Genomic DNA, 26,980 nt, shown 5'->3' on the forward strand with positions numbered 1-26,980 from the left:
GCGCCATTTTCCAAATTTGGTTTTGTGTAGGATGTGCAGTGCCAACTTTCTTATTTATGGAAGCAATTAAATGAAATTTCATACATATACACTTTAAATAAAAGCAAAGCTAACATCAGGTTTAACATTTGGTTTTGCACATGCCATAGCCATACCCAGGAGCTCGTTTGCTATATTTGTTTAATTTATTTATCATCAAACTCATTCGGTCATTCAAACGTCCCAGTATTCTTTGTTCTTTTAGTAAAAATTTAATCTACCATATCATCACTCTTCACCGTTTGTGAGTTGATCGTCAACCTCGACGTACCTTGCAGGTACATTACCACTTTTACCTGTATAACAGTTTTATAAGTATCTATCGTTTAAAATTATGTGATTGGTAGTAATTTTATCACTTTTTGCTTTTAATCTACAACGGAAGTTTATTTATGAGCACGGTTTGCACACAATGTCTGCTTTATTGACAATACCATAAATCTGTGTACCGAATCGACATGTATTGACGCTATTGCAGAAATACAAGATGGTATTTGATAGGAATGTGTGATTTATGATAATCAGTAGGTACTTTGGACTGGAGTAGGTACCTGTTGATAATGATAGTGATGAGTGTATATAGATTATAAAATTTAGTGTAAAATGTGTTGGCGATCCATTAGTTGAGTGGTTTTCAGTACCTGTGTTGTAGTCCAATAGTTATTAAGGTAAGAGGTCTTAGTAAATCTAGTTTAATGTTTGTATTTGAACATGATACAACTACGCGGATAAGTAATATTAAAGTTTTATATAATAACGAATAGGTATTAACATTGAATAAAATAGTGTTTTTATTCAATGGTATTAAGAACAGCTTCCATTTTATTTTAATTATTTAAAACAATTTTTGCCATAATTTTTCCCCGATGGCCAATATGTGTAGCTTATTATAGTGTCAATGCCCCATACTTAATTAATAATTTCTAGGCACCTATTCTTGAAAGCGGATTTTTATCATAACCCAAGAGAATAGGAGTTTATCTGTGTGTCTATTTACCAGCGCACGCTATAACTCAGTCCCCGGACATCGTTTGCAGTTCCTACCTTCGCTATATACGATAGCTTGTGTCTAATTGTATACAACTATCAAAAGTAAATTTTCATGCACTTTTAGTGAGACTTGTATTTTGACCAAGGAATGTTAATATCGTTCTTTATGCACCAATTTCATTGGAAAGCATGGAAAGATATGGTTAACACTATTCTTGGTGGTCATTTCTTCACTGATTTAAGTGAAAAACAAATCAATGCGTTACACCCATGTCCTATACAAAAATTTGGTGGCAACGGCCAAGTGTGGGTTTTGATAATTTTGCATTGATTATGATCGGCCTACCTTTGTACCTGAAGTACAATACAGTGTATGAGAATTGATCACTATACTGGTAGAGTAAGTAGGTACTATACAAACGCAACCGAGGTATGATATCTGATATTTTGAAGTACTTCGAGCTAGTGCTTTCTGATAACCACTCTTGAGTTTCTATGGGTCCAATAATATTGATTTAATATAATTGTTGGTTGTTTCTATGTACGTACCTAGCACTATTAATCCTGAAAATGAATGCATTGATATTGTTTCTCAGACAAAATTTAAAAGGAGAGTACATTGTAATGCCTTCTCAGACAATATATGCTTATGGTCTTCGGTTTATTATACATGAGAATTCTGACTATAACATTTCTCACGGCACGTACGGTATCTGCTACTACGAAATATTCTGAATATTGACTTTATTTTAAGTTTGATTGCTTGATCACTCCACAATTCCAAAAAGAATTATTAAACAAATTTTTAATTAACAGCTGACATAATCCTGGGTACGAATAGAAAATTGACATGAGAATTCTTATATCCTCAGTCATAATTTGGACTCGATTAAACACAAATCTATAAAACAAACAGCGATTATTTAAACAGAATCAAACATCAAATAAAATCCGATTCAAAATCACACTGATCTCGAATTCACATAATGATGGAGTCTGTGTTCAATCTAAAATTGCGACTACATTTAACTGTAAAAATTTTGTTTATTTTTATTTTTAAAATTTTTTTCGGTATTTATTTTTTATTTTAAATTGAGATTCACATTATACTCGTACTCGTACATAGTACATAGTATATGTTACCTGGTGCTATTATGTGCTGAAGTTATTAAATAAATCGTCCGCTAGACGTAGTTTACACAACAATATGTGCATAAATCTGTCTTATTAAGATTATTTATTATTATTATTATATTTATTACACTCATCGAGATACAAATTAGAATACAACCATAACCTTACACCGTTGAAATTCAAAGCTTACACACAAATGAACATAGACTCCATTAACCTAAAAAAAATACACTTGTACACGTTTTACTCCACCCTGAGTCACATATTCAGATCACAGCTGGACACAACTACTATTCCTCTCAATGTTCACCCCACGTTAAAGTACTTTCTTTATTTAGTGAGCACACCACGTTCCTGATGCACCAACACGCGGAAAAGCTTTCCATAGAGTCTTTAGATTTGTGCCATGCTAAATCCATTAATATTCTTTTCTTTATCCGGTTAATAAATATACTTTTAATGTTTGGTGTTCGTTTGTCGTTTTCCATGTCCTTAATGGTAATGTTGTACCATACTACATGGTCCCGTATTGTGCGGATCGTTAAAAATAATTGTCGCGAAAGTGAAATTAAACTTAACGCTTGCACTTATTTTAAGTTTAATATCAACCTTTCCAACAAATTCAAATGAAATTGTGCCAGTTGGCGATATAAAGCGGTAACAATGAAATATCAAATGAACACAGGATAATGTAAACTTGTTTCTGAACACATTGTGTAAATACTTAACCTACGGGGTGTCAATTTTAAAACCGGGGTGTCAATTTTAAAACTTTCAATCGGCCATTTTTTCCAAACTAAAGAAGATATTGAAAATCGTGCAAAACCGTTTCGGGGGTATCGAGGGGGAACCAGAATGACGTTACGAGTGAAAACCCCCACCCCCTTAACCCCCCAGCTTCCCTTTTCAAAAATCCTAAATGGCAACCCCATACTTGTGACACATCGTTGGAAAACTACTGAAAAATGTTTTCCAGTGGTACTAAAAAAGTCAATATTCATTAAGACAATTTAACAAATTTTAATAATCAAACATCAATCATTAAACGTTTTAGCTGTTCTAAAAAATGATCGATTTTCGGAGCCATAAATGAATATTATTTCCACACGCTCGGCTGTACTGTAAGTCAATAAAAAAAGAAAGCAACTAAGATTGCTTTGAACAACAAAATTTTGTCTCCTTAAATAATACAAAATTGCTTGATCTGTTTCCAGAATGTTGATCTGCGCTACTGGTGGTATTCATATAATGACGTAAATAATAAAAATAAAAGTGAAGGTACGACATGGATTCTTTTTTTTTTCATTAAAATATGGTAAAGCTAAATTTCATAATTTGGATGAATCATTGTTTAAGATATGACGCAAGAGGACCTTCGATGATACGTACATATGCAAACATGAATGGCACATTATGCAAATTATACGTAGGAACAAAAAATATACTCAGATATAAGAAATTAAAAGTTGATGTAAAAGAATTCATTCGTTCTTTGAATTAAAAGAAATTCAACCGCTTTGTACTTTCACTTTCAACTTTATCCAATAATTATTATTCCGATCATATGCATACCTACACTTCAATAATAGTGACTAATCTAATCACTTAATTTAATTTTTACTTTACCTTAAATCATGTTTAAGAACCTCCCCATTGTGTGTAAATTGGTCAGAGTAACGGAATAATCCTTTCAGCTAATCATTAATTAGTAGCCATGGCAGTATCTACGAAAATTCTAACATGCCTATATTAGTAAACTTTTCTACACATAAGTGTTTCACTCGTCCTTTTTATTTATGCAAATAGTAGTAAGGTACGAATAGCAAATAGCCTCGTTCGTTTTTGACAGGTGAAAATGATTACGTAACGGGCAAACAGTATAGGTGACATTTTTTATTGCACCTACCACCGATGACTAAAAAATGCTTTAACTGTAAATTTACATAAATCTTGTGGGCAGACTAGCCTGAGTGTGCCATTTTACGTTATAGTTTAGCAGTAAACACTTTCATTTGCGTTGCCAGTGATTTACTTTTTAGGATTCTAATTTTAAATGTAAATATTTAATTTTTGTGATAACTAAATGTGATTCATACTTGTAATTACATGTGCGTTCAGTTTTCGTTCAATTGCCGACACAATGGTAGCACATAACTTAGATTACTCGAGTGAGTATAGATTTTATTAACATACCTTCTAACTAAAATCTCACATTATAGTTATCCTTAGCCCATTTAATTTCCTAATGGAAAAGTAATAAAGGCAATGCCATAAGGTATAGGGCGGGAATTGTAATGCGATAACCTGATTTTTAGCTTAATTTAGTGTTCAGAAAGTAGCGCATAATTTGTATTTTTGTAGGATTAATTACACTTTCATTTGATAAGTCGCAAAAATAATTTATTACCTTTTAATCGCCGATTTGATAATAATCGAATTAAGTTCTATTTTTAACACAATTTGATCTAATACCACTAGCCTATTTGCGAGATGAGTGACGATAGGGCACGGTTTTCAATTTTGAAATGAATTGTGTAACACGTGGACGTGGTGAACTTTTTGGATCGTGAGAATGATGTAATGAACGGCTTTAATTTAAAATTTGGGAAGACTCGTAATAATGAAGGTCCTTCAATGAGCCAGTGATGCCCCAGTTGAAAACTGGTTAGCCAACTAATAAATTATAGTGCATACACCGAATGTATATCTCCTAAACGTCCATGGACTAATTTCCACAATAACGGCAAAGAAAATTGCAAATTATTATCATTGGCTTACTACAATTCCGTTTTTACAGTTTATAGAACGTGTGTCTTATTATAATTAGAGTTATTTTTATGGGTTACCGACATCGCATACAGTCATAGTTCGCCAAAAAAGGTTACCGTTGCTCATTTTATGTATGTGTTAGACTTGAACTGCCTATCATATTAGATTAACTGTTGAATCAACCAGCTTTGTATGCCAAACACATCTAGGTACCTAGTACCCTTAAAATAAAGAGCATATCCTTATAGATGTATAAATATTTATATAACTTTCGTAGAAGCTGATCTATGGATTAAATCGTTAGGCTGGTCCATACTTAATTTCATCTCATCAGTGACCAGACCATCAACTGGACTGCTGCATTAGATCATTGCACTAAAAATATCCAAAAGGCGTTTTGTTAAATGTTCGGCTTTTAGTATGTTTACTACTCCCGCTGTTTATTCACAATAAGTTGGATTACGTGGTTTCAAGCGTATATTTGTGACTTTTTGTAAACATTGTTATCCCTATTTTTAAAACTGTGAACTTTTAACTTGCAATTAGTGCCTTGCCTGGTGTCAAATTTTAGAAACAGTTGCCTCGTGGCTTAGTTTTGTTTGTAATCGATTAGATTAGGTGACTGTATTCTTTTATGACGACAGTATTTTGGAAAACGACAAGCAGTTGTTAGTCGTATCTAATGAATAGATATACATAAAAGAGGTAATTTCCGGAAGTCCTTAAGAACAGCTCCGATTTTTATTTAATTATTATTATATTAATAACTAATTATTATTTAAAATCAGAAGCCTTTCAGAGGGGGGAAATAATCACGTGTATTGTTTCAACAATATGTATATCCTTTTTATGTAGGACATTTTTGACCATTTTTAGTATAAAAAATGTGTTATTGTTTGCGTTTTATTCGTTCGCCTGTCCCTCCGTCGGTCTGTCCGTCTTTCTGTCCAGCCGAAACCAATTCTGCGATTTTGAACTACTTTTAGGAGAATTGAATTGTCATAGAGTCCTGGAATTGTTTACAATATAGGTACCCTATTCCTTGAAGGTGTGCCAGACGGCCATCAAAATTCGTTGTCTTGGGTGTGGGGGGAGGGGGAGGACGTTGCATCGTTTTTTTCATTTGTATCTATAAAACGCATTTTTGTAAACCGAAATAGCGTAATAAATGTATTATAAGGTACAACAATGCTTTTTCAAATTCTCTTGATTTTCCAAATGGTTATAACTCTTCTGATTCTTCAAATACTGCAATTTCTTCGCTTCTTTAGGTTCTTTAAATTATTCCATTTCTGAATTTCTAAAATTCTTAAATTCTGTAAATTCCTCATTATTCTGTTCCTTCAAATTGTTTCAATTTTTCTCTTCGCGTTACCCAATTATACCTTCATCCAGCACCCCTGATTGTTTCTTGATTCCTGAAACCCGGCCTTTTTCCATTTCCAAATATTGCAATTATAAGGTCTAATTTCGAAATTTCAAACCTACGAGATATTCAAGTTCAAAAAGTGGCAATTCCAAGTTAACGCTGAATAATCATTTTATTAAAGTCTGTTATTTGTTATTTTATAATTGTACGTTAATTTTAAACCTTTTGAAGTTTTCAATTTTAAATTCTGAGCTTTTGAACTTTTTGACATCTTCGAACGACACAGTTTTTTTTTACTTTATAAGCAGAAGGTTGAAATACCAGAATGGCGATTGTGGCATGTTAGTGTGCTCAGTATGCAGGGTGTAACAAATAGGTATATGAAAAATCGCGTAATCAAAACAAGCGGTTTTTTATTCAAATAAACCTCAAAAATCCCAATATTTGCCTAAATGAACAGAGGTTTTTGGGTATGCCTTTCTAAAAATTTCTATCACAACTTGGCGCACCCCTAAACGAGGACAAAGAAAAAGGTTCTGGTCTCTAGTTGGTACCTACTTGCGGGTTTTTCAATATGAAAATAACGAATTAGTTTTTGAAAATTCGGCAACAAGATAACTATACAAAGCTACAAACCTAACCACAAAAATGGTCACAATTTCGTGAAATTTGGTGGGTGGGTACACCCTTTGTATATTTAGAAACAAAAATGTTGAACAGTTTCGCCTGTTTATCCTCAAAATGTCCTGATATATTCCCGCTCGTGTAAACCACCCATATGAACCTCTGTCCAGCTATAGCTAAAAAAAACTTCAGCTCTACCACGTCCGGCATACGCTATAACGAAAGTCTCGATGAAGACCTAAATTTCATTAATTCAAGAAACTCAGCAGACCTGATCACTCCCCCAACGAGGCCAAAGGATTAGTTAACAAATTTTTAATTAACGCCCAACAGAATCCTGGGTCTTGAGAACTCTTTTGGAGTCCTAACTTAAGCTCGATGAAACGTAAAGCTGATCATTTATACACACATAAATAAAACCAAATTAATAAGGCTGTAAAGCACAAGAAATCAAATTAGGGCATTAAATTAGCACCCAATTGTTCATTAACCCTCGGTAATAAATCACATAAATCACATTACATTGATTCTAACACCTTTTTGGTGTGCAGGTCTCCTGAGGTAAACGAGTTAAATCTAAAAACAAACGCGCAATAGTTTTTTAATTTAGACACTAAATTAGGGCTTAATTGGCTATTACCATTCATTGAATAAAATTACCGGTCTTAAAAGTGTTGGTCTACCAAGTTCATATTATCATAGTGTATATTCTTACACTATGATATTATGTATAACCGTTGAGTGAATTAAATAGTATATAACTAACAGAACATGTTATAATTCCTATAAAATAGAGGAGAACTAATTATGGCACTAAATTAGTACTAATTGGTACACAATTTAAACGCGCTGACGGAATTTTGTTTTTTTTCTCTAGGGGCGAAATTAACCACATTTTGAAACGCGCGCGTCTTCGAGGTGCAGTGGACTTTGGGCGCCCAAAAGTTTCTTACAGCTTGAATGCCAAGTCTCTTTCTTGTGTCGCCAATAGAGCTCGAGCTATTAGAAGTGCCCCAATTCCCAAAAATTGAGTATATGTACTATTTTGTGGAGGGTTTTTAGCGAAATCCACCAAAATGTTAATTGCGTGGGAACGGGACGTCGGAGGCAGGTACCGACAAAGAGACTTTGGTAGCCTTCGACAAGATCTTATTAATGGTGGAGTCAAAACTGGCAAATAGTCCTTTCGATCTTACCATTGAATAAAAACCACATTTTATTCAATGATCTTACACAAGGACTATAACTTTTTACACATTATCTTTACAGGGATTTACACTTATTTGGATAAGCACAAGCATATGATAGATAAGTAAGAATTTACAAAAAATACCGCCTTTTATAAGGGGGGAGAAGTCTTGGTATGGAAATTTTAATGTACATAATCGTATTAGGATTAGATTTATATTTATAAATCGCAAAACTTGAACCCCTATACAATTGTAGCATTGAATAAAGAATCTGAATTCAATGATTGTAGGTATTAAATTGGCATTTGTGACAATTTCTCTTCTTCGAATTAGAGAACCTCAATTCAACAGACAAATTAAGTGGTGTCATAAAAAATATTTAATTAATCTACATGATTAGGAAGAGTATTAACGTTGTGAAATGGAGCAAATAGTACGATAACAGCAACATGTGTAATAACTTTGTGACATCTTTCTTATGCAAAGTGAAAATAATGCGTAAGAAATATAAATAGATGACTTCACAATGTAAATCATTTATAGATTTAGTTTAACGGCCGTTGGTTTTAGACATTACCTCATAAAGGTAGTTAGTCACAGAAGACAATTTAAATTAGTTATTCTTACCTTTATGCGTACCGTCATCAAGGACTGACTACCTATATCCGAAAGAGTTCAGGTTCATTTCCATTCAATAGACATATTAAAGTATCAATAGCATCGTGTCTATTTTCCTCCGGTTTATTATTTTTTTAAAACGACGACGCTTCCGTAGGCGCTGAAATTTCGACGTCTTTTAACGCCAGTAAACCGACGGAGCGCGTACCCTGAAGTTGACACGTTCCTTCACTTTGATGTTATCTTAATTAATGTGACAGTGAATGGTTCAAAATGGTGGGGCGCTATACTGAAGGTAATTTTTTTGTATTTCTGACCTATTTATACAATCTATTTATGTCATGTTAAAATTTTTGTGCGTTTCTTCCTAAGGTGCATTCAAACAACCGCGGCAATTTGTTATAAGTATCCCGTTGTCCAATTATACTTGCCAAACCAAACACAATTATTGGGGAGATACGCGTCTCCCTAAAACTTAATGTCATAGAAATGTCATAAAAGGTTACTCAAATTAACAAAAAATAATTGGGTTAGCCGCGAATGAACATACGACCGGTATTAAAAATAAGTAAATAAAGTCCTACATGTTTGCTTGCACTAATATTTTAAATTAGTAGGTAACTTTTTAAAAGTGCCACTTTCTAGACAATTAGGTGTCAAGAATGTGCATTGTTTTATTGAACTATATAACCAGAATGGACGTTTTTAATGTATACTTACATTTTTATTTTTTTTTAATTCCACATACATATAGACTACTTTTATTTGAAAATCCTAAAATTTCTAGTATTTTTCCACCGAACACGTTTCAAAGGTGCCAAATATTCATGCAAGCAAGTTTGAACGACGAAGGAATAAAAGGGAATAGGATCCTAGATAAAATTTAGAAAGAGTGTAAACGTTACACTTACCTATATTTGAGTGAGGTATGTGGCAACTTTACACGCTTGACGCCAACATAAAAATACGACAATTACAAAGCCAGTAAACTTGAAAATTGTGAATTGTAATTATTAACGATTTAGCTTTTCAATAAAAATATGTGTGATAAGGCACCTCTAAAAAGCATTATGCGGGTCACTCTGTAATTGGGCTCAAGCCTGTTGAGGGCCCAGAACAAGAGAAGGATAATAAATAAATAAATAAATAATAAAAACATTTGAAAATATAGAAATGGATTCATTGCTACTCGTATACTTTAATATTTATCTCTATTACTACAATCATAGTGTAAGTCGAGGTGTAAGTTCTATCTTTTAGATAGATAGATACTTTTATTTCCACGTTCATCATTGGATATACACAAAAACAGACAAAAAATAACAATATGTTCTAAAAAAATAATAAACTAAAACAAGTAAATAAGACTAGATGAATCGCAGATAGGTACCTCATTAAACAATTACTGTTGTGTTGAGGTTACCATCACTTAAAAAAAACCAACAATCTTAGTGTAAAGATACACTATGGTTCTATTCACACTATGGTAGAGCTTGCAGTATGTGATTTTTAATTAAAAATTGTTTTCTTTCTTTCGACGTGGTATGACAATGCATGGGCATCAAGAAATTTCAGATTTTGCAGGATAGAATTGTAATTTTCCATTGCAGACCGAGGAAAAAAATCTTATCAGTTACTTATTATTATTCACTATTTAGATATTAAGGTATAGCGGTTTAGAAGCACCACATTGTTCTCTACAATAACAAATGATACTATATGATGTACCTAAGCAGAAAGTTTCTAATGTGTTGCCGTTTTTTTATTTTGTTAATTGTATGCAGTGAAGTAAATTAAAATGTAAATTACGTAGGTACCTAACTCGAAGCAGCATATGAGTAATTTCGTTTCAAAGATCTCATGGAAAAACTGTGCAAGAATTTTGTTTTCAAATACTTAAAGAAAACACGTGGAAATTTCGTGAAATGCTCATCATTTTCATATCCGGTTCGGAATTGCAGTTGAAATTTTTTTTTTTAATTTCCCAACTAATGGCAGGTTTGGTATGCTCACTATATGACCACCAAATAGTATACTTAAGTCGTAAACAGTTACTCTATGGAGCTGGCTACATGGAGTGCGTCATGCCTCCGTGCATGAAATATTTTACCTAGAAAAGATTAGATTGCTGTGTGCTGTCAGTAAAGCGAAAGCCCGACCGTCAGAAGGCGCGTTGAAAGCAAATGGCGTTGACTGCGTAGACATTTTCGAATTAAAAAAAACTGCCCATGTGCACGATATCAAGGATCGTGAGAAAAACCAGTGAAAAAATTGGTCAGAACAGTAAGTTGGCTACGTATTTTAGAGCATTGATGACAATTTATCTGATTAATCAAGGGGTACTTGAGAAACTATATAAAAAGATATTACATTTATAAGAAAAAAATAAATGTTTTTCGTAGCAAATATTAAAATATTCAATCCGTTTCATATTCTGTATGTTGTACATGTTCTTCAATTTCCGGATCTTCATCGCTGTCATACTCGGACTCCTCGTCATCAACTAAAAATAATAAAAAATATTTAAATCGACAAGAGCCCAGCCTGATGTTCGGGTTTAAATTCAGTTGGATGCCGTAACGTTGCCTTATATACAAGACAAGACAAGACGTGCCATCTTTCTTGATGCGTCATATAGTTCGCGATTAAAAAATGAAACACATTTTTGTGGTCATTTTAAGGGTTGCTCTTGTTTCCCTGGTTGCTTCCAAACGAAACATTTGCGACCATCGGTTTAGTGTTTTGGATCCCTCTGTCATCTGATTTCTTTTGGCACAATTGCGCCACTCTGTAGATTATTATCATCTCAATTCCATCTGGGCTACGCAATTATGCAGTTCACTGCCTGAAACTTTTCAATAATGGAATTTGAGTCTGTGGCCGTGCTATTCTTCTCAACCGTTTTAAATATTCAAGCAAACTTTTTTTAGAGATAAATTGCTCCATTTTTTATTGTTGAGACTCGATGGTAGTAGATGGTAGATAAAAAAACAACAATAAGTCGTAAGTAAATTTTCTATTGGCGATCGATTTCAACGATTATCATTGTCATCTTCAGGCCATGCTACAAGCATAAACCTTGGTTTATGCTACAAGTTATAGGTATAATGAGTTTTTAAAATTATTTTACAGTTAAATTACCGTCATGTGGTTATAAAAATTTGTGATTAATGATGTTGAATGAAACAACTGGTTTTACAGCAAAACGCGTAACATAATCCAAAATCTTTTAATACTTCACTACTGACATCCCCCCTCGATTGCAACATTAGTACCTATACACTGTGTCCAAGATATAGATGTCTATCATGGGGATCTCGGAAACCATATCACGCTTTAAAGAAAACCAAAAAATTTGATCGCGTTGAAATAGAAACTCCCCTTTGTCAGAAACGGCAGGGGTAGGTACAACAACCGCAAAGGTACTGATTTTGCACATTGAAGATTAAATTCGGAAGAAAATTCGGAGATTTATTCGAAATCTTTCCGATAATCTCGCGAAATTGACTGCGATCTTTCATAATCGAATTTACCGGAAAATGCAAGAGCATGATTTGAGTTTTCCGAAAACAGCGAAGGTACAATTAAATTAAAAGGAACATTGAGTTCTGAAAAAGGTACCTACATTAGTTCATTTTTGAGTCGCCCATATGTGTATAGCAGACGATGAAATGATCAAGAGGAAGGGAACGGCAGCGACCTTTACGAACATGGTACACCTACATGGACTGAGGGTAGAAAACATATTCGGCAAGTCCAAAATGGTAACATGTAATCAAAGGAAATAAGCGTCACGAACACAGCAGGCATATGGGCAAAAACAGTAGGATCGGACCACAAAATGGTAAAGGGGAAAGTAAAGAGGGGGGAGGGGAAGAAGAGAACAGGAAGGAAAGGACAAGGAGCACAACGGGGAAACCGATGGGCGGAAGGTGAAACTTCTGTCAGGGGAGAAGAAAAGAAAGGAGTACCGAAAGCAGTGGTAAAAGATTAGAAGTAAAAAGGGGATGGGATACCATATGGAAAAAGATCGGCGAAACGATCAAAGAAGCAACAAGGAAAACACTAGGGAAACACAAACCGCCCATGTGACCGAACAGAAAGCGGGCCAAAACCCACACTAACCTGAAACAAAGAAGAAGCTAAGGGAAGCCAAGGAAGAAGAAAACAGAGCCTATGAGCAACACGAAATCAAGGAATTCGCCGAGTTCGCGGAGATCACCAAACTCAGACCAATGGAGAGGAATACGGAAATGTAATGGTATAGGCACATCAGAAAATATAAAAAGAGGAAACAAGGGGGAAACAGAAAATATATACCAATATACAATGGTTCTGGAAGAAAACCGAACACCAAAAGAAAACCAGGGGGATCAAACAAGGATGTCCGTTTCCCCAAGGCTCTTCGCGATAGCACTAGACCACGCTATAGAACAAACAAGGATGGTGGTGAGGAACCTTAGCATAGGCGACCAATTACAACTACCGACATTACTGGCGTACGCGGACGATCTACTCGTAACCGTGGATAATTTATAAGACACTGAGGACTTCGTCCAGGCCATCGGGATACCAGGTACACCAGGAAATGGTGGACCTACAAATATAGAACGAAAAGAGCTACATGATGACAAGAGTGCCAGCAAACAACACCCCCAGTACAAAGAAGGAGAGAAGACCATAGCCGGGAAGGAGATAACCATGAAGCACAAGATCAAATATACGGGAACGTATGTACATAAGCAGCACCCTCAGCAGGCACAACGCAGTGAAAGGCAGAATAACCAACGCATTCAGAATCACACACGGAATCTGGAACTTCATACGAGCGAAGAAAGTACCGGACAGCTTGAAATGATGATTTACAACACGATCGTGGCACCGACAATCTTATACGGAATTAACACTTCAGCGCCAACAAAGAGCAACAGACGAACATTGAGGAGGGCGGAGTGGAAGGCACTCAGGATACTAAAGAAAACAGCAACCTCACAAGAAAGCAGAGAAGAGAACTATTAGAGGAAAAGACGTTCGCCAGGAGACTGAAGATGAGGCAGATGAGATACTGGGGACATACCAACAGGAGGAACAAAGACCATATCATTCGGGCTGCCAAGATTCTATGTGCCTCGGAATGGAAGGTAGGCCGACCCTGCCAAACATGGAACACCCAGCCACAAAGACAAGTAGCCAAGGGGAGGAGGAAAAGGGGACAGAAGTAATGCGGGGAGAGGACAACAATAAAGAGAGCCTAACACGAGGGAAAACAGGGAAGGGAACGAGACCAAAGGATAGGAACATCGGAAGCCAATGAACGCCCGGAGAAGAAGCTATCACTAGAAAGCAGAGTTCCCTCTAAGGCAGAATACCAGTGGCGAAGCTGTGGCCGTACCCGTTCGGGTCGGATAACACCCAGTTAGCCGCCCCCCCACAACCCCCCCAATCCACAAAATCCACCACATTGTTTGGCATATGTCGCGGCCCAGCGCGATGGCAACAAAGTAGTGGAGAAACGTCCCTGATAGTGTCTACCAGGGACGCATCCTCACGACAGTTGACTAAATCCTGGGAGAGGCGGCGACGCCAGGCATATGTCAAAGTTTCAAGTTTCAAGTTTCAAGTACAGGTTTAAGGCGAGTGCAGTTCGTTGGCATGAATTTCCCACACTGGGATGCATTTGCATATCTTGTTGCAACCGTTAGAGATCAAAGCAATAATGCGCGTGGCGCAGTTGCTGGGATTACAGCTGCATTTGTGAGTTGTGCCAATTCCGCTGCTGACTTTTCCTTTTGGGGTTATTTTAGAGGGTTTTCGTGAGACGTAGGTAAATAACTTTGCATAAGTCTTAAAGCTGTCCTTCGATGTTCCGTGATGTCGGTGCTGAAATGAAAAACGTTATCATTTTCCTTTTTTCGAGACCAAAATATATAACGTTTTTAACATTAAACAAATTTAATATTTAACAGTATACCGTAATTATGTAAACAATAATAATCAATAATAACACAAAAAAACTCGATTATGATAATGACGTAGAATAACCTGTGAGAAAATTAATGACACTATTCTTGTTTCCAGGTGTTCCGACAACGGCAGAACTTGAAAGTAACGGCAATAAGTACACTGTAAATAGAAGAAAGAGCAACGGCGTAACTCTATCCAAACTAACGTTAGCTCTAATGGCGTTAGCTGCAGCGTTACTGATTGCGTTGGCTGTTGGATTGACGATCTTGCTATATCCTCATTGCACCAATGCCGCACCGGAGGCGCTTCTTGATACAAAATCAAAGGAGATTGCCGAAAGGCTACCAACGAATTTATCTCCAACGCACTATAGGTAATACCTACGTCTGTCTTAGCAATTTTATGATTTTTACACAATACCTACTTCGATTAGATTACAGTTGATTCCATTTTTGCACGAGCAAAATTTCACATCCAGCGGTGCGGTAACAATAACTTTTAAAGTAAACGAAGAGACTGATAAAATTGTCATTAACGCGTATGATATGCAAATTCTCAAAGATTCCGTTAAAGTTCGAGAACTCAACGGTACTGAATCAATTTCAGTGAAGGATCAAAGGTTTAACAACGTATCTGAAAGCTACACGATTGATTTAAGTGAAAACTTACTGAAAGACAAAGAGTATGATGTGGAAATGAAATTCATTGGGCAACTACGCGACAACATGCAAGGATTCTACAGAAGCCAATACCTTGATTCGAAAACAAACACTATTAAGTATGATATCGCGATTGCCCAATCTGATTTATTGATTGTATTTGTTTCTGTATAGGCGCATGGCGAGTACCCAGTTTTCCCCAACTGACGCTAGAAGAGCGTTTCCATGCTTCGATGAACCTGCCTTCAAAGCAAAGTTTACGATTAGTATTGGAAGGCCTAGCAACATGAGCAGTTTGTCGAATATGCCAAAAAGAACAACGGATACAATGTAAAACATTATTTATTAACATAGATACTGCAACTTTAATTTCTATCTCTAGGATTGAGAGAGAGAATTGGGAATGGGATCATTATGCCGAAACACCCACAATGTCGACTTTTATCGTTGCGTTTATTGTTAGTGATCTCCAAGCGTATAGGTACAACAATCCATCGGGTACCCAGTTTACAGTTCACACGCGACTGAGAACCGCTGATCAAATCAAATTGGCCATCGAATTGAGTCCAAAAATTCTGGATTACTACGAAAATTATTTTAAAATCAAATTTCCTCTTCCAAAAATCGATTTGGTAGCGGTTCCCGATTTCGGATTCAATGCTATGGAAAATTGGGGTTTGATAACATTCAGGTTTGTACACAATATCGGTTACCTAATTGTATTTGATATGAACTTAATGTAGAGAAACGGCACTTTTATTTGATGAAAACACCGCAACTGTTGAAGACAAGAAGCATATAGTAGGTGTATTGGCGCACGAGTTGGTTCACCAGTGGTTTGGAAATTTAGTTACTCCCGCTTGGTGGAATGATTTATGGCTTAAGGAGGGTTTCGCTAATTATTTACGTTATCTTTCTATTCATCAGGTAGGTACTGTATTACTGGTTTCTGTCAGTAAAGGACTATCGGGTTGTAGGTTCAACCATCTTGGAAAATTGGCGATGAATTTTTACTGGACGAAACATACCAGGCTTTCAAATTTGACTATTTCAAGTCATCGCGTCCGATTACTCTCAATGTTGTTAACGTTGATAACATACGGCAAATGTTTGACAGTATTTCATATTCGAAAGGTAAGTCTCTAGCGCATTTTTCCAAAAGACAAAAGTAGATATAGGTACGTAGCTATTGTCACTCACTAGTTTGAGTTTTTTATGTAATTCTATATATAATTTACCATTACAAATGTTTTTTTTGAATATTATATTTATTTCGTTATTTCATTGGAAAAACGCCAAAACGATTTTTTACTATTACAGCTGTATATAGTATAAGTAAATTATTGCAGGGGCGTCCGTGATTAGAATGGTCAGTAAAATAATCGGAGAAGACAACTTTAAACAGGGAATGATAAGATACTTAAACCAATATCAATTTTCTAACGGGAATCATGACAACTTATGGGACTCGTTGACGGCTCAAACGGAGAATATTAAACTCGAATCATCACTTAAAAATATCATGGATACGTGGATCCTGCAGGCAGGATTTCCTGTAGTTACTGCGGTTAGAAACAGCACTACTGGAACAGTTCATCTATCACAGGTATCTCAACTCCACATTAAGGTTATCACAAACTTATTTTATTTTAGAAACGATTTTTGTTATCAAAAGAAAATGCAAGCGACGCACTGTGGTGGATACCCATTTCTTATGCGTCTGACACAAACCCCCAACTAGATGATACATCTCCAAAATTTTGGCTAAAGAACGAACCCGAAGCTTCGGTGACCATAAATGCAAATCACTGGTGGCTCTTAAATCTACAACAAACAGGTGAACGTCTATTTTCACTAGCTAATTTTTTTAATACATTTTGGCACTTCTTTATTAGGTTATTACATCGTTAATTATGACGAACACAATTGGAGAAAGTTGGTCGAGAACGTAATGATCTTCCCACTTGAAACTCGCGTACAACTAATAAGTGACTCTATGGACTTGGCTCGCGCAAACTTGTTAGATTACGACATACCCCTAAGAATGCTCACAAATCTCGCAATTCAAGATAAAGACATATCATTTATCACACACCAAGCGGCGCTAAACAAAGTTTCGTATCTATATAGCATGCTAATTAATTCCCCAATACACAAAAAGTTCCAGGTTAGTACAACATGCGATCTTTTAAGTTAATTCATTCGTTATATTCGTAGAACTTTATTTTCCGAATTTTTGACAATGCTCTCACAAACGTCGACTTTAACGACCAACCGCATGACGAATATTTAGTTCAAAGGATTCGAAAGCTCATTGTGGAATGGGCTTGCAAGAAAAGTGAGAGTATGTGTACTAATAATGCTCAAAAGCTATTTAGGAAGTGGATTGAAAATCCCGTACAGAACAAGTAACATTACCTGCAACAAATATCATTTGGTAATTCAATCATTTTATTATTAGGATTCGGCCGAACATACAAAAAGTGGTTCTCTGCACGTCTGTTAGGGAAGGCGGCGAGCTTGAGTGGGAATTGGTGTACAAGCATTTCATGAAGACTGATTCTGTTTTTGAAAAGAATATATTACTGGAGGCCTTAGGCTGTTCACAAAAACCATGGATCCTTAATAGGTAACGGGAAATATACCTATCCAGTGCGAACGTTAATTTAAAATTGATTATCAGGTATTTAGATCTCATTATGCAAAACAATACCGCAATCCGAAAGCAAGATAGTCCTCAAGTATTTAAAGCTGTTGCAAACAATCCAGTTGGTTCTTCACTTGCATTTTCCTATATCAGAAGCAACTGGGATCAACTCAACCAACAGTAAGACTTAAATACCTATGTAATTTAATGACTAACAAGTATTTATAGCTTTGGATCAGCATTTAGTATCATCAGCAAAATGGTTGCGGAACTGCCAACCTATATGAATACTGAATACCAGTTAATTGAGGTAAATATAATTGTAATAGAATACTTGTACCTACCAGCCTATGTTTCTTAGCTTAAAAATTTCAAAAAGAATAACCAGAACCACTTAGGAACATCTTCGCAAGCTTGGGATAGAGTTATAGAAACAGTGCAATCGAATGTAGAGTGGATGGGCCACAGTTACAAATCCATAGAAAAATGGTTATCAGATCAGGCTCACTATTATGGGTTACAAAAGTAATTATATTTGATGAGCTTGTATATGCACTAGAAGATAATATATCTATCTAAAATAAATTTATTTATCGTTCTTTATTTTATTTCTTATATTTTAGCACTATGGTCGATAGTACAGGAAAGGCAGAACTATAATAAGTAGGTATCTAAATATGATTTTTTTAAATGTATTAACATGTAAAGAAAATAATAAAAAAAATTAAAAGTTATATGTTTGATTACAAATACTTACATAAAATAATCAAACCTACCCTTACCATTGCACATTAACAAAAGTAACGAGAACAAAGTTTGAAATTGGCAATGTTGAAGATGATCTAGCGCCACGTAAAATTCAGGATAGGTACAGTGTGGCGCCATACGGAGAACTTTGTAGAGTCGTCCGACCCTCAACCTCAACGTCGCTCGAAGCCATCCCACACGTGATATGAACCTTAGGACGCTGGACTGGAAGGGGAGGCGGCTCTAATCGTAGCGATGTCCGGCCAGAATACCCCCAACATGGATCGTCTGAGTGGGACTAGAGCGGAACATTCACAAAATATTTTCGTCTTAAGTCGAGTAACTTCGCATTTTCCATGAATTGATCAGTACTTCCCGAAAGGTCCTGTAACGAAATATTTATGTGCACAGTCATTCACAAAAGTATAATGATGGCCGAATAGGTAAACCCTGCAGCTTAGCATAGGTAACCAACATTCCACCTGCCTTCCACTGTCCACATCGTACTCCAAATTCCAAGTTGCTCATCAAACATATTATTTTACCTAATAATACGGTATTATAAACGGAGGAACTCCTAAATCACGTTCCGTACAAAAGGCCCGTAAATTACGTTGGTTGGTTCGTGTTGGGTTACATTATTTTTTTTGTGTGTAGGTGGGGAAATGCTCCTTATGCACATTCTGGAAAGAAGTTCCAGAGTAGTGTGAGGCTCTCCCTTAGAGCATACTCACTAAAACCCCACCTAAGGCTTCGGCTACTAAGGCCATTATCAAGGACTATGAATGAAGTAGAGTAGGTAGGTATGTACAAATTTATCTTAAATTTACCCTGTTGCTACGGGTGTTCCTTCTGGACTTGAAAATTACCATCGGTTCCGCCCGGCAAGGCAAACCGTCTTCTTCTTAGGCTGCTCAATCGATAAAAATAAATGCTCCGGCTAACTCAAATCGGTGGGCTTTTAACTCTTTTGAAACTGTGTAACAAACCTTGACCTGCCGCCTACCAATCTCCTGCCTCTACTCCTACTCCTCCCTTTCCTTCCCCTCGTTCTTCGTTAAAGACAGGCACATTGAAACCAAATAGATAATATATTGAAATGAGATTAGCGATACAAACAATTTACAGGGATCTAGCAGTTCTTCTCTTCTCCTTGTAAAAACACTAGCTTAACAATGACAACTAAACTAAATACAAAATCCTAACAGGTGAGACTAATTTACTCAAGGGGTGGCCATCCTCTACAGTTTGAAAATTGCAACAACAGGTAATCGGTTTTTAATCCAGCATGGGCTGGGAATTATTTAAATAAACACAAAAATTTATCCTACTCTTTGGTAATCGTTCATGGGACTTTAATAAACAATCAACTCAAAAATTTTTTTTTACCACAGCTTAATTACCAAAAAGTGGAATTTTACAGAATATTACAAATTTAATTTAGACTAACCTTTACAACCTTTGTACAGCCGATCTTGTGAACTGCTCTTTCCTCTGGTCTGGTACAGAGTGGATGTGATGAAACCTGACACTTAGGTCTCTGTGACTTCCTAGGGAGTGGCTTGAATTTAACACACGGAAACAAAAATCCACGGTGCCTATCCTTCCTCGGAACGAAAGCAAAGTTTAGTGTTTGAACGGAAACTTAGTCCAGGAAATCCTTCGCGTGGCGAGTGGGAGACGGCTAGTTGCCAAAGTTTCTACCCAGCACGTGTATTTAATTTTATTTTATTAGTTTATTAGCTTTGACCGCCTGCGGGAGACGGATTTTTGAGTTAGCGGTACGGCAGAACACAAACTTTTATGATCACTATCCGACGGTAAACCGCGATGGTTCAAAGTATTATTTCACCAGCTCTTCTTGGGGCAAATATCTCTCCGAAACGCAGCGCTCCTTCGACAAATGACCTTACGGCACTAGTAGGAAATTCCACCTGGGGCGGATCCCGAAATTCTGCGCCTTGAGGACTAGGGCAGCACTTTGACTTATATATCCTCGAGAAATCACAACGTAGCCTAACGCGATTCACTGCATCCAAAGTAAACTGGGGTGAAGCTCAAGGGTTCGCCAAAATATCACCTGATTGGAACCTGGGTCTTCTTCGCCAAAAAAATCAACGCGAAAAGAAAATAACACTTCGAAACGGGTGCAAAAAGCACGCAACTGCGAGCAACCGAAATAAGCCGGTGGCTCAAACCGCCAAGTGTACCAAAAATCGCTCAAGGTACGTGTTGACCGCTTGACGTACTAACCGCGAGTCTTTTCTAAAACGCGATCACTCAAAATACGTGTCGACCCCTCGACGTACTAAACGCGAGTCTCTTGTAAAACGCGATCACTCAAAATACGTGTCGACCCCTCGACGTACTAGACGCGAGTCTCTTCTAAAACGCGATCACTCAAAATACGTGTCGACCCCTCGACGTACTAACCGCGAGTCTCTTCTAAAACGCGATCACTCAAAATACGTGTCGACCCCTCGACGTACTAGACGCGAGTCTCTTGTAAAACGCGATCACTCAAAGTACGTGTTGAAATGAAAAAACCACACCCAAATTACCATAAAACAAAAATGGCTCCCGCTAGAAATCTCCCATTGGTTTAGATAAAGAAGACTTAACCCACTCTAACTTCGTCGTTAACCTCAAGGAACTGCTGACTAAAACTGATCTCACGGTTTTCTGCTGATGACGTGAAAAACTCCTTATCTCTTGACGGCTCGGTGCTACATCCGCTCCTTTTCTCGGTCTAGACGGCGCCAAAGTTGATAAACGAACGACAAAAAACTCGCATTACTCATGATGACGTCAATCAGCTTTGCACTCTTCCCACGACGAAATTAAATCTGAGCGAAATTAAATCTATCGGACCATAGTCTTGAGCGAACCGAAATGCCCAAACACAAAACTTCTAACCGGAACAAATAATGAAATATACAGGGTGACCTGCACTATCATGACAAGAAATTCGAAATTTTTAATGAAATTTGGCGCGAAATCAAACCACTCGTTACACTGTATAATTTTATACGTTTTTTTTACTAAATCAAAAGTCTGCTTCCAAAAATGTAACCAATATCATATTCCCGAATATCTTTTCCAATTTCTGGAAAGAACGAAAAAGTTTTGAATAGAAAGTTAAATCATGATGATGTCCCTATCAAGAAAAGATTAGAAAAATAGAGCATCATATTACCACAGATTTAATAATTAAATCGGTGATATTACTAAAGTAATTAGGTACCTACTTGAGGTTTAACCAAAAGAATTACTTGCAACTTTTAATCACATAATTGATTGAGAAAGTACCTATATATAAGTTATATTAGGTAGGTACCTTTTTATAAACAAGATATTCCATATAACGTCAAAAGTGTACAGACTAAAAGAAATCTACCATAGCTATGAATCTACATATTATAACAACAATTTATTGACTGTCGCATATGTTAAGTGGTAAAAATCTAATGAAAATTGTCCCCTAAAATTTCTCCAAACAGGCCTTCAAAGGATGTGAATGAAATGACAAAACGCGTCTCCCATTTCATTAATAGAAAATGAGTTTCTCCAAAACAACTTTTCCGCACGAAAGCATTTTGTTGCGACCCACCACCTTGCGTATGTTGTATTTACTTCTCATCTTGTTACTTCTGCGCATGCGCGCGCAGTATCTTTTTGCATGTTCAACATAATTGATCGATTTGCTTTTATTAAAATGTATTACTATTAAAATTTCACCAAAATCCCATAAACAATCAGAATGTTACGTCTGCGCATATACGCGCGCAGCTTTTCTTGTTTATTATAGTCAATTGATTTGCGTCCATTAAAAGGTGCTACAATGAAAATTTCAGCAAGATCGGTTCATAAATCAGAAAGTTACAACTGCGCATTCGCAGAAGGATATGCCCCAGCGGTTTGAAAATTAATAGGTATCTTCTCCAACCAGGAATACGCTTGCAAAAATTTGCACAATTTGTCCCAGTAGATTTTGAGTTATCGTGGTAACAAGCTTTTTTCTGAGATGAAAATACTTTAACTACCCATATATGGGTAGAGAAAAGTAATGTAATCAAATCTAATGATTTGTCAAATAAATTAGTTAAAGATTACATTATCTACCTCTCGCGAATTTTCGGATGCGTACACACCTTTACTAAAAGAATATTTAGTTAACATTTCAAACATATATCTCTATAAATAAGAAAATTGACATTGCGCAGTCTACGCATGCGCACGTCTGATTTTTACAATATGCGATGCGCTTGTCTTTACTAGAAGCATCTGTGGTTAAAATCTGAAAAAAATCTCCATAAATGAGAAATATGACATTGCGCAGTTTGCACATACGTACATGTAATTTTTGCAATATGTGGTATGCTCGTCTTTTGTTCATATTACCCGCTTGCGATTACGAATTTTACTTTGTGGAGTAATAATATGCCAATTATTCATGTCTACGCTCATGCTACATATATGCTGCAACCAAGTTTACTATTGTGTAATCTCATGCTCCACAATAATTTTAATGTTAAAAAAAGCTATAATCCGGAGAAGTTAATGCTAAACCCGGTGCCCAGAGATCAGGTGTGGGAACCAAGAGACTCCGGGTCAAACCACAGGGGTGGTCACCCTACATCTGTTTACACTCTTGTAGTCCTAAGAAATATTTTGTCATTTGAATTGAGCACTATCATTGAATAAAAACACTATACAAACACAAGCACCAGCACTCTGTTGCCGAGGTTCAAACATGAGCATTAAAAATAATTGCTTTAAACGTTTAGTAATTTGCAGATGGCATAGTCTGATCAGAAACGTTGGAAATGATACTTACCACAAAAAGACAAAATTGATGAAACAAAATTTATTCACTTACAAAATGTAAATAACAAGCAAAATGGAATTGAACATAATATTTTTTCTAGTTTTGATTTATATTCTCTCAAATTTACATTTATATATTAAGTGTATTTATACTTATATACTGTTAACCTGTGCATTAATGTTACTTAGTAGGTGATATGTACAGTAAATAACAAGGGATTTAAAAATAGAATACGCCACATGTACTTGTTGCGTGTTATTACAAGAAAACAAGGCGCTTGCATAATCACCTCCATAGAATTGACAATTAATTGCAAGGTAATTCAGTATACTTCTAGCCAAGGCAAGGGGTTTTAGTTATACACACTTTCAGTACTTATATTACACAAGATGTTATAAGGTACAGTAATATAGTATAGGAAATCGATATAGTCACTATCCAGAGAAGTACGCAGGTTGTCCATAGTTATAAAGAAGAGACATAAAACGAATTGCATTACTTCCTTTTGATTGCATCAGGTTCTTACTTTTAAAACTGGTTTTACGCAGCACACAGTGGGCAATAATAAAAACCTGATTTGAAAATTTTGCAACTTAAGCGGAGATACTTTGCATGACGAATTTATTGAACACTAAATACTTTTGATTATCAGGTAATGAGTTGATTCAATCTTATAAAATGCTGCTTTGGGCATCAAAATGTTCGAGTACTACTGTCAATTTTAAAATTAAATGATCTGTAAATATTTTATATGAACTTGTGGTTGGAAGTTTGAATTTGTAGTAAAGCAGTTCATGTTAACTTAAACAATTACGTAGAAATTCCATTCACATCAACTGTAATGTTATGAGATCCTTCATACTACAAAAAAAGTAAATCAATAAATTATTATTCTGACAGAAAAATACTTAATGATGATAAATTGATGTGTTGTAAAACTGCAGCATCACCAAAACTAACTACTGATATTTACCATCTTAAAATACTTAAGATTTGTCAAAAATAAATTGTTAACATGATAAAGTATGGACTATTAGGTGTAATTACATAATATAAATGGAGGAGAAATAAAATCAAAGTGATTTTTTGCCCCAATGCTGACTAAGAGATGATTTCATTTTATAAACTCAAAACAATCCATCTGCCCAAATAAAGTAAGAGTTTTGTGAATATCAACATTTTTCATATCACATGAAATCACTACCTTTACTTAATTTTGTTAAGTATAAGCAAACGAAGAATTTATTGTCTAACCAATGACAATCGTCTAAGTTGATTCGAGTAATGTGCCATCTGTTATCTTGGAATAAAATAACAAGTATGGAGTAGATGTGGAACTGGCTTTATCTCCAAGTAATTCTTGAAATTCCTTATTGGAAATGGGGCGAACATTATCATCATCACATTCGAGCCACATATCTTCTTGTGTTTCTGCAGTCGATTGTTGCCACCTCTCCTGAGCGTGTTTTTTACCGTAACTATTAACTACGTTTTCAACAACATTTTTATTTAACCTTATACCGCAGCAATCGATACTCTTGCAAACTCCTATCCCACCACCAGATTTGGAAGGTATTATACCGTTTTTATTTTCAATAATCGAACTACTCAAAGCCCGAGGTTTTAGTAATTTCAACAAATTAAGCGATTTCTCACTACTGCTAGCGGATAAAGTTCCTCTGGGAAGATCCCGACTACAATCCGTGTATTCTTTAAAATGATCAGTTATTTTGACATACGCGATGTAGTGACCTGATGCCATTGATGCACCAAGATGCATTATCACACAGCAAAGTTTGTAGCGGTGCGGCAACAATCTGTTCTGTAACTTACAACAGCTTTCACAAAAACAATCGAGTTCTAAAGGGGTTGGTAAGTAACTATTCACTTTTTGAACACCGGAGGAAGTTGTAGTAAATCTCTTCAATTGCAAAACCATAATGTTAGGCAATCTTTCGAATAAAACGTCACGACTGGCCTCATTATACCTCTCGCAATTGTCGCATAAGTATTTATTTGAATCACACAGCTTTTCCGATGTAACACACGCCTTTTTGTATACATCTTTGGGGTTTGCTTCACAGTCTTGCTCACTAATAATCGGAACGGGGATATCGTAGAAAGGTTCCCTTCTTTCGGTCACACCTTCACATTCGAGACACTTGGTACGCAACAAAGTTATGCCTTCAAAATCTTCCGCGACAAAATTGTACCCAATTTTCTTCTTAAACTTCTCTGCATTACCGTCGGTCACGCTGCGATCCTCCCCCACGTCTGCATTACTACTCGCATCACTATGCTCTTCGTTAATTAAATCCTTTTGACTTTTGTCTTTCTTCTTGTTCTTCCACGATCGCCGAACGCTCCAAAACTTATTACTAACAGTCGACTGTGACAGCTCGGGGTCGTTTAATAAATTAGGTTGATTTTCGACAAGTTGAGTGAGAAAGTCGCACGTTTCGCGAATATTATCTAACAAGTACACCAGTAGCTCGTGAGCATCTTGCTGGTGGTTTCCCTCAAATATGTAATTGGCATCTCTCACCGCTTGTAAAAATGCCAAAGGCTGAAAGGAGTCCCTCGATTCCTTCAGTTCTAAATTATGCATGGTTGTAAAGACTTCATGAAGTTTCTCGGTGACGATCTGCACCCTGGACTTAGGAATAACGTCTAAATTTCCCAAAGATAAAAGATCTTTGCTACTGGTACTTCTAGAACTTGGTCCCGAAATACTTCCAACATTGCGGCCGAGGGAAGAACTTTTCGCTTTATTTTGATTTACGCGAGAATTGATTAAAGCTAAATCGCCTATCAGGTGATGCAGATTATGTAAGAATGTAGGTGCGAAACGTAATGTGTACAATACGCTGTTCAGAAAACAGGTATTACCCACATTGGACAGAGTAGCGACAGGACGTTCTTGGGAGTTGTCTCCTGTAGAGCGATAATGGTTATCATTGGAACGATATCCGTTTAACATTCTTCCAATCGCTAATTTTTTTGTAGTATTGGTGTGCGGCTCTGAATTTTTTCGTTTCCTTTGCTTCTGTTCAATGAGTTTCTCCGCCGATTTCTTTAAAGATAACTTATTGCGAGTATAAATCACCTCGTCCTCCAGTACTGTCATCTTCTTTACTAAACCTGCAAATATTAAAACTCAAATAGGCATACTTCACATTTACATTACGCCAAAATTTTCCAGCGATTTATGAAAGGTTTAACTTACATGTGTAATTCGGAGAAACGGTTCGGGATTACAACTTGCGAATGGGATGAAAACTTTAACCAAGTTTAAATAAATACGTGAAATTTAACTGAAATAGAAAAGCCATCAATAAAATTACAACTTTTTTACAGGTAAGGTAAGAAAATCAAACGGTAACTCATATCACTAAAACTTCC

At 36.1% G+C, this 26,980-nt stretch overlaps 2 protein-coding genes across 5 annotated transcripts; one reads left to right on the forward strand and one right to left on the reverse strand.

Annotated features, from left to right (window-relative positions):
• The first annotated feature begins 689 nt into the window (after positions 1-689).
• LOC116166812 (aminopeptidase N-like) lies at positions 690-18,720 on the forward strand. 4 transcript variants are annotated; one of them, XM_031481953.1, is made up of 17 exons: positions 4,201-4,218; positions 4,282-4,331; positions 14,812-15,070; positions 15,131-15,475; positions 15,531-15,686; positions 15,739-16,047; positions 16,100-16,283; positions 16,334-16,490; positions 16,706-16,962; positions 17,010-17,193; positions 17,252-17,523; positions 17,574-17,764; positions 17,818-17,985; positions 18,040-18,183; positions 18,232-18,313; positions 18,365-18,528; positions 18,627-18,720. In XM_031481953.1, the coding sequence occupies exons 2-17, from the start codon at positions 4,304-4,306 to the stop codon at positions 18,661-18,663; spliced, it is 2,937 nt and encodes a 978-aa protein (XP_031337813.1). In that variant the 5' UTR covers positions 4,201-4,218; positions 4,282-4,303; the 3' UTR covers positions 18,664-18,720. The 4 variants fall into 4 exon arrangements, with proteins under 4 accessions (XP_031337816.1, XP_031337815.1, XP_031337813.1 ...); XM_031481956.1 differs by lacking the exons at positions 4,201-4,218; positions 4,282-4,331 and adding an exon at positions 690-707; XM_031481954.1 differs by lacking the exons at positions 4,201-4,218; positions 4,282-4,331 and adding an exon at positions 8,758-9,028.
• Positions 18,721-23,995: 5,275 nt separating this feature from the next.
• On the reverse strand, positions 23,996-26,980 carry LOC116166929 (ubiquitin carboxyl-terminal hydrolase 1-like). Its single transcript, XM_031482144.1, has 2 exons — positions 26,805-26,980; positions 23,996-26,719 (listed from the first exon to the last, which is right to left on the reverse strand). The coding sequence occupies exon 2, from the start codon at positions 26,703-26,705 to the stop codon at positions 24,846-24,848; it is 1,860 nt and encodes a 619-aa protein (XP_031338004.1). The 5' UTR covers positions 26,706-26,719; positions 26,805-26,980; the 3' UTR covers positions 23,996-24,845.

The sequence above is a fragment of the Photinus pyralis genome, unplaced genomic scaffold (genome assembly GCF_008802855.1).
Source record: "Photinus pyralis isolate 1611_PpyrPB1 unplaced genomic scaffold, Ppyr1.3 Ppyr1.4_LG3b, whole genome shotgun sequence".
NCBI classification, from domain to species: domain Eukaryota; kingdom Metazoa; phylum Arthropoda; class Insecta; order Coleoptera; family Lampyridae; genus Photinus; species Photinus pyralis.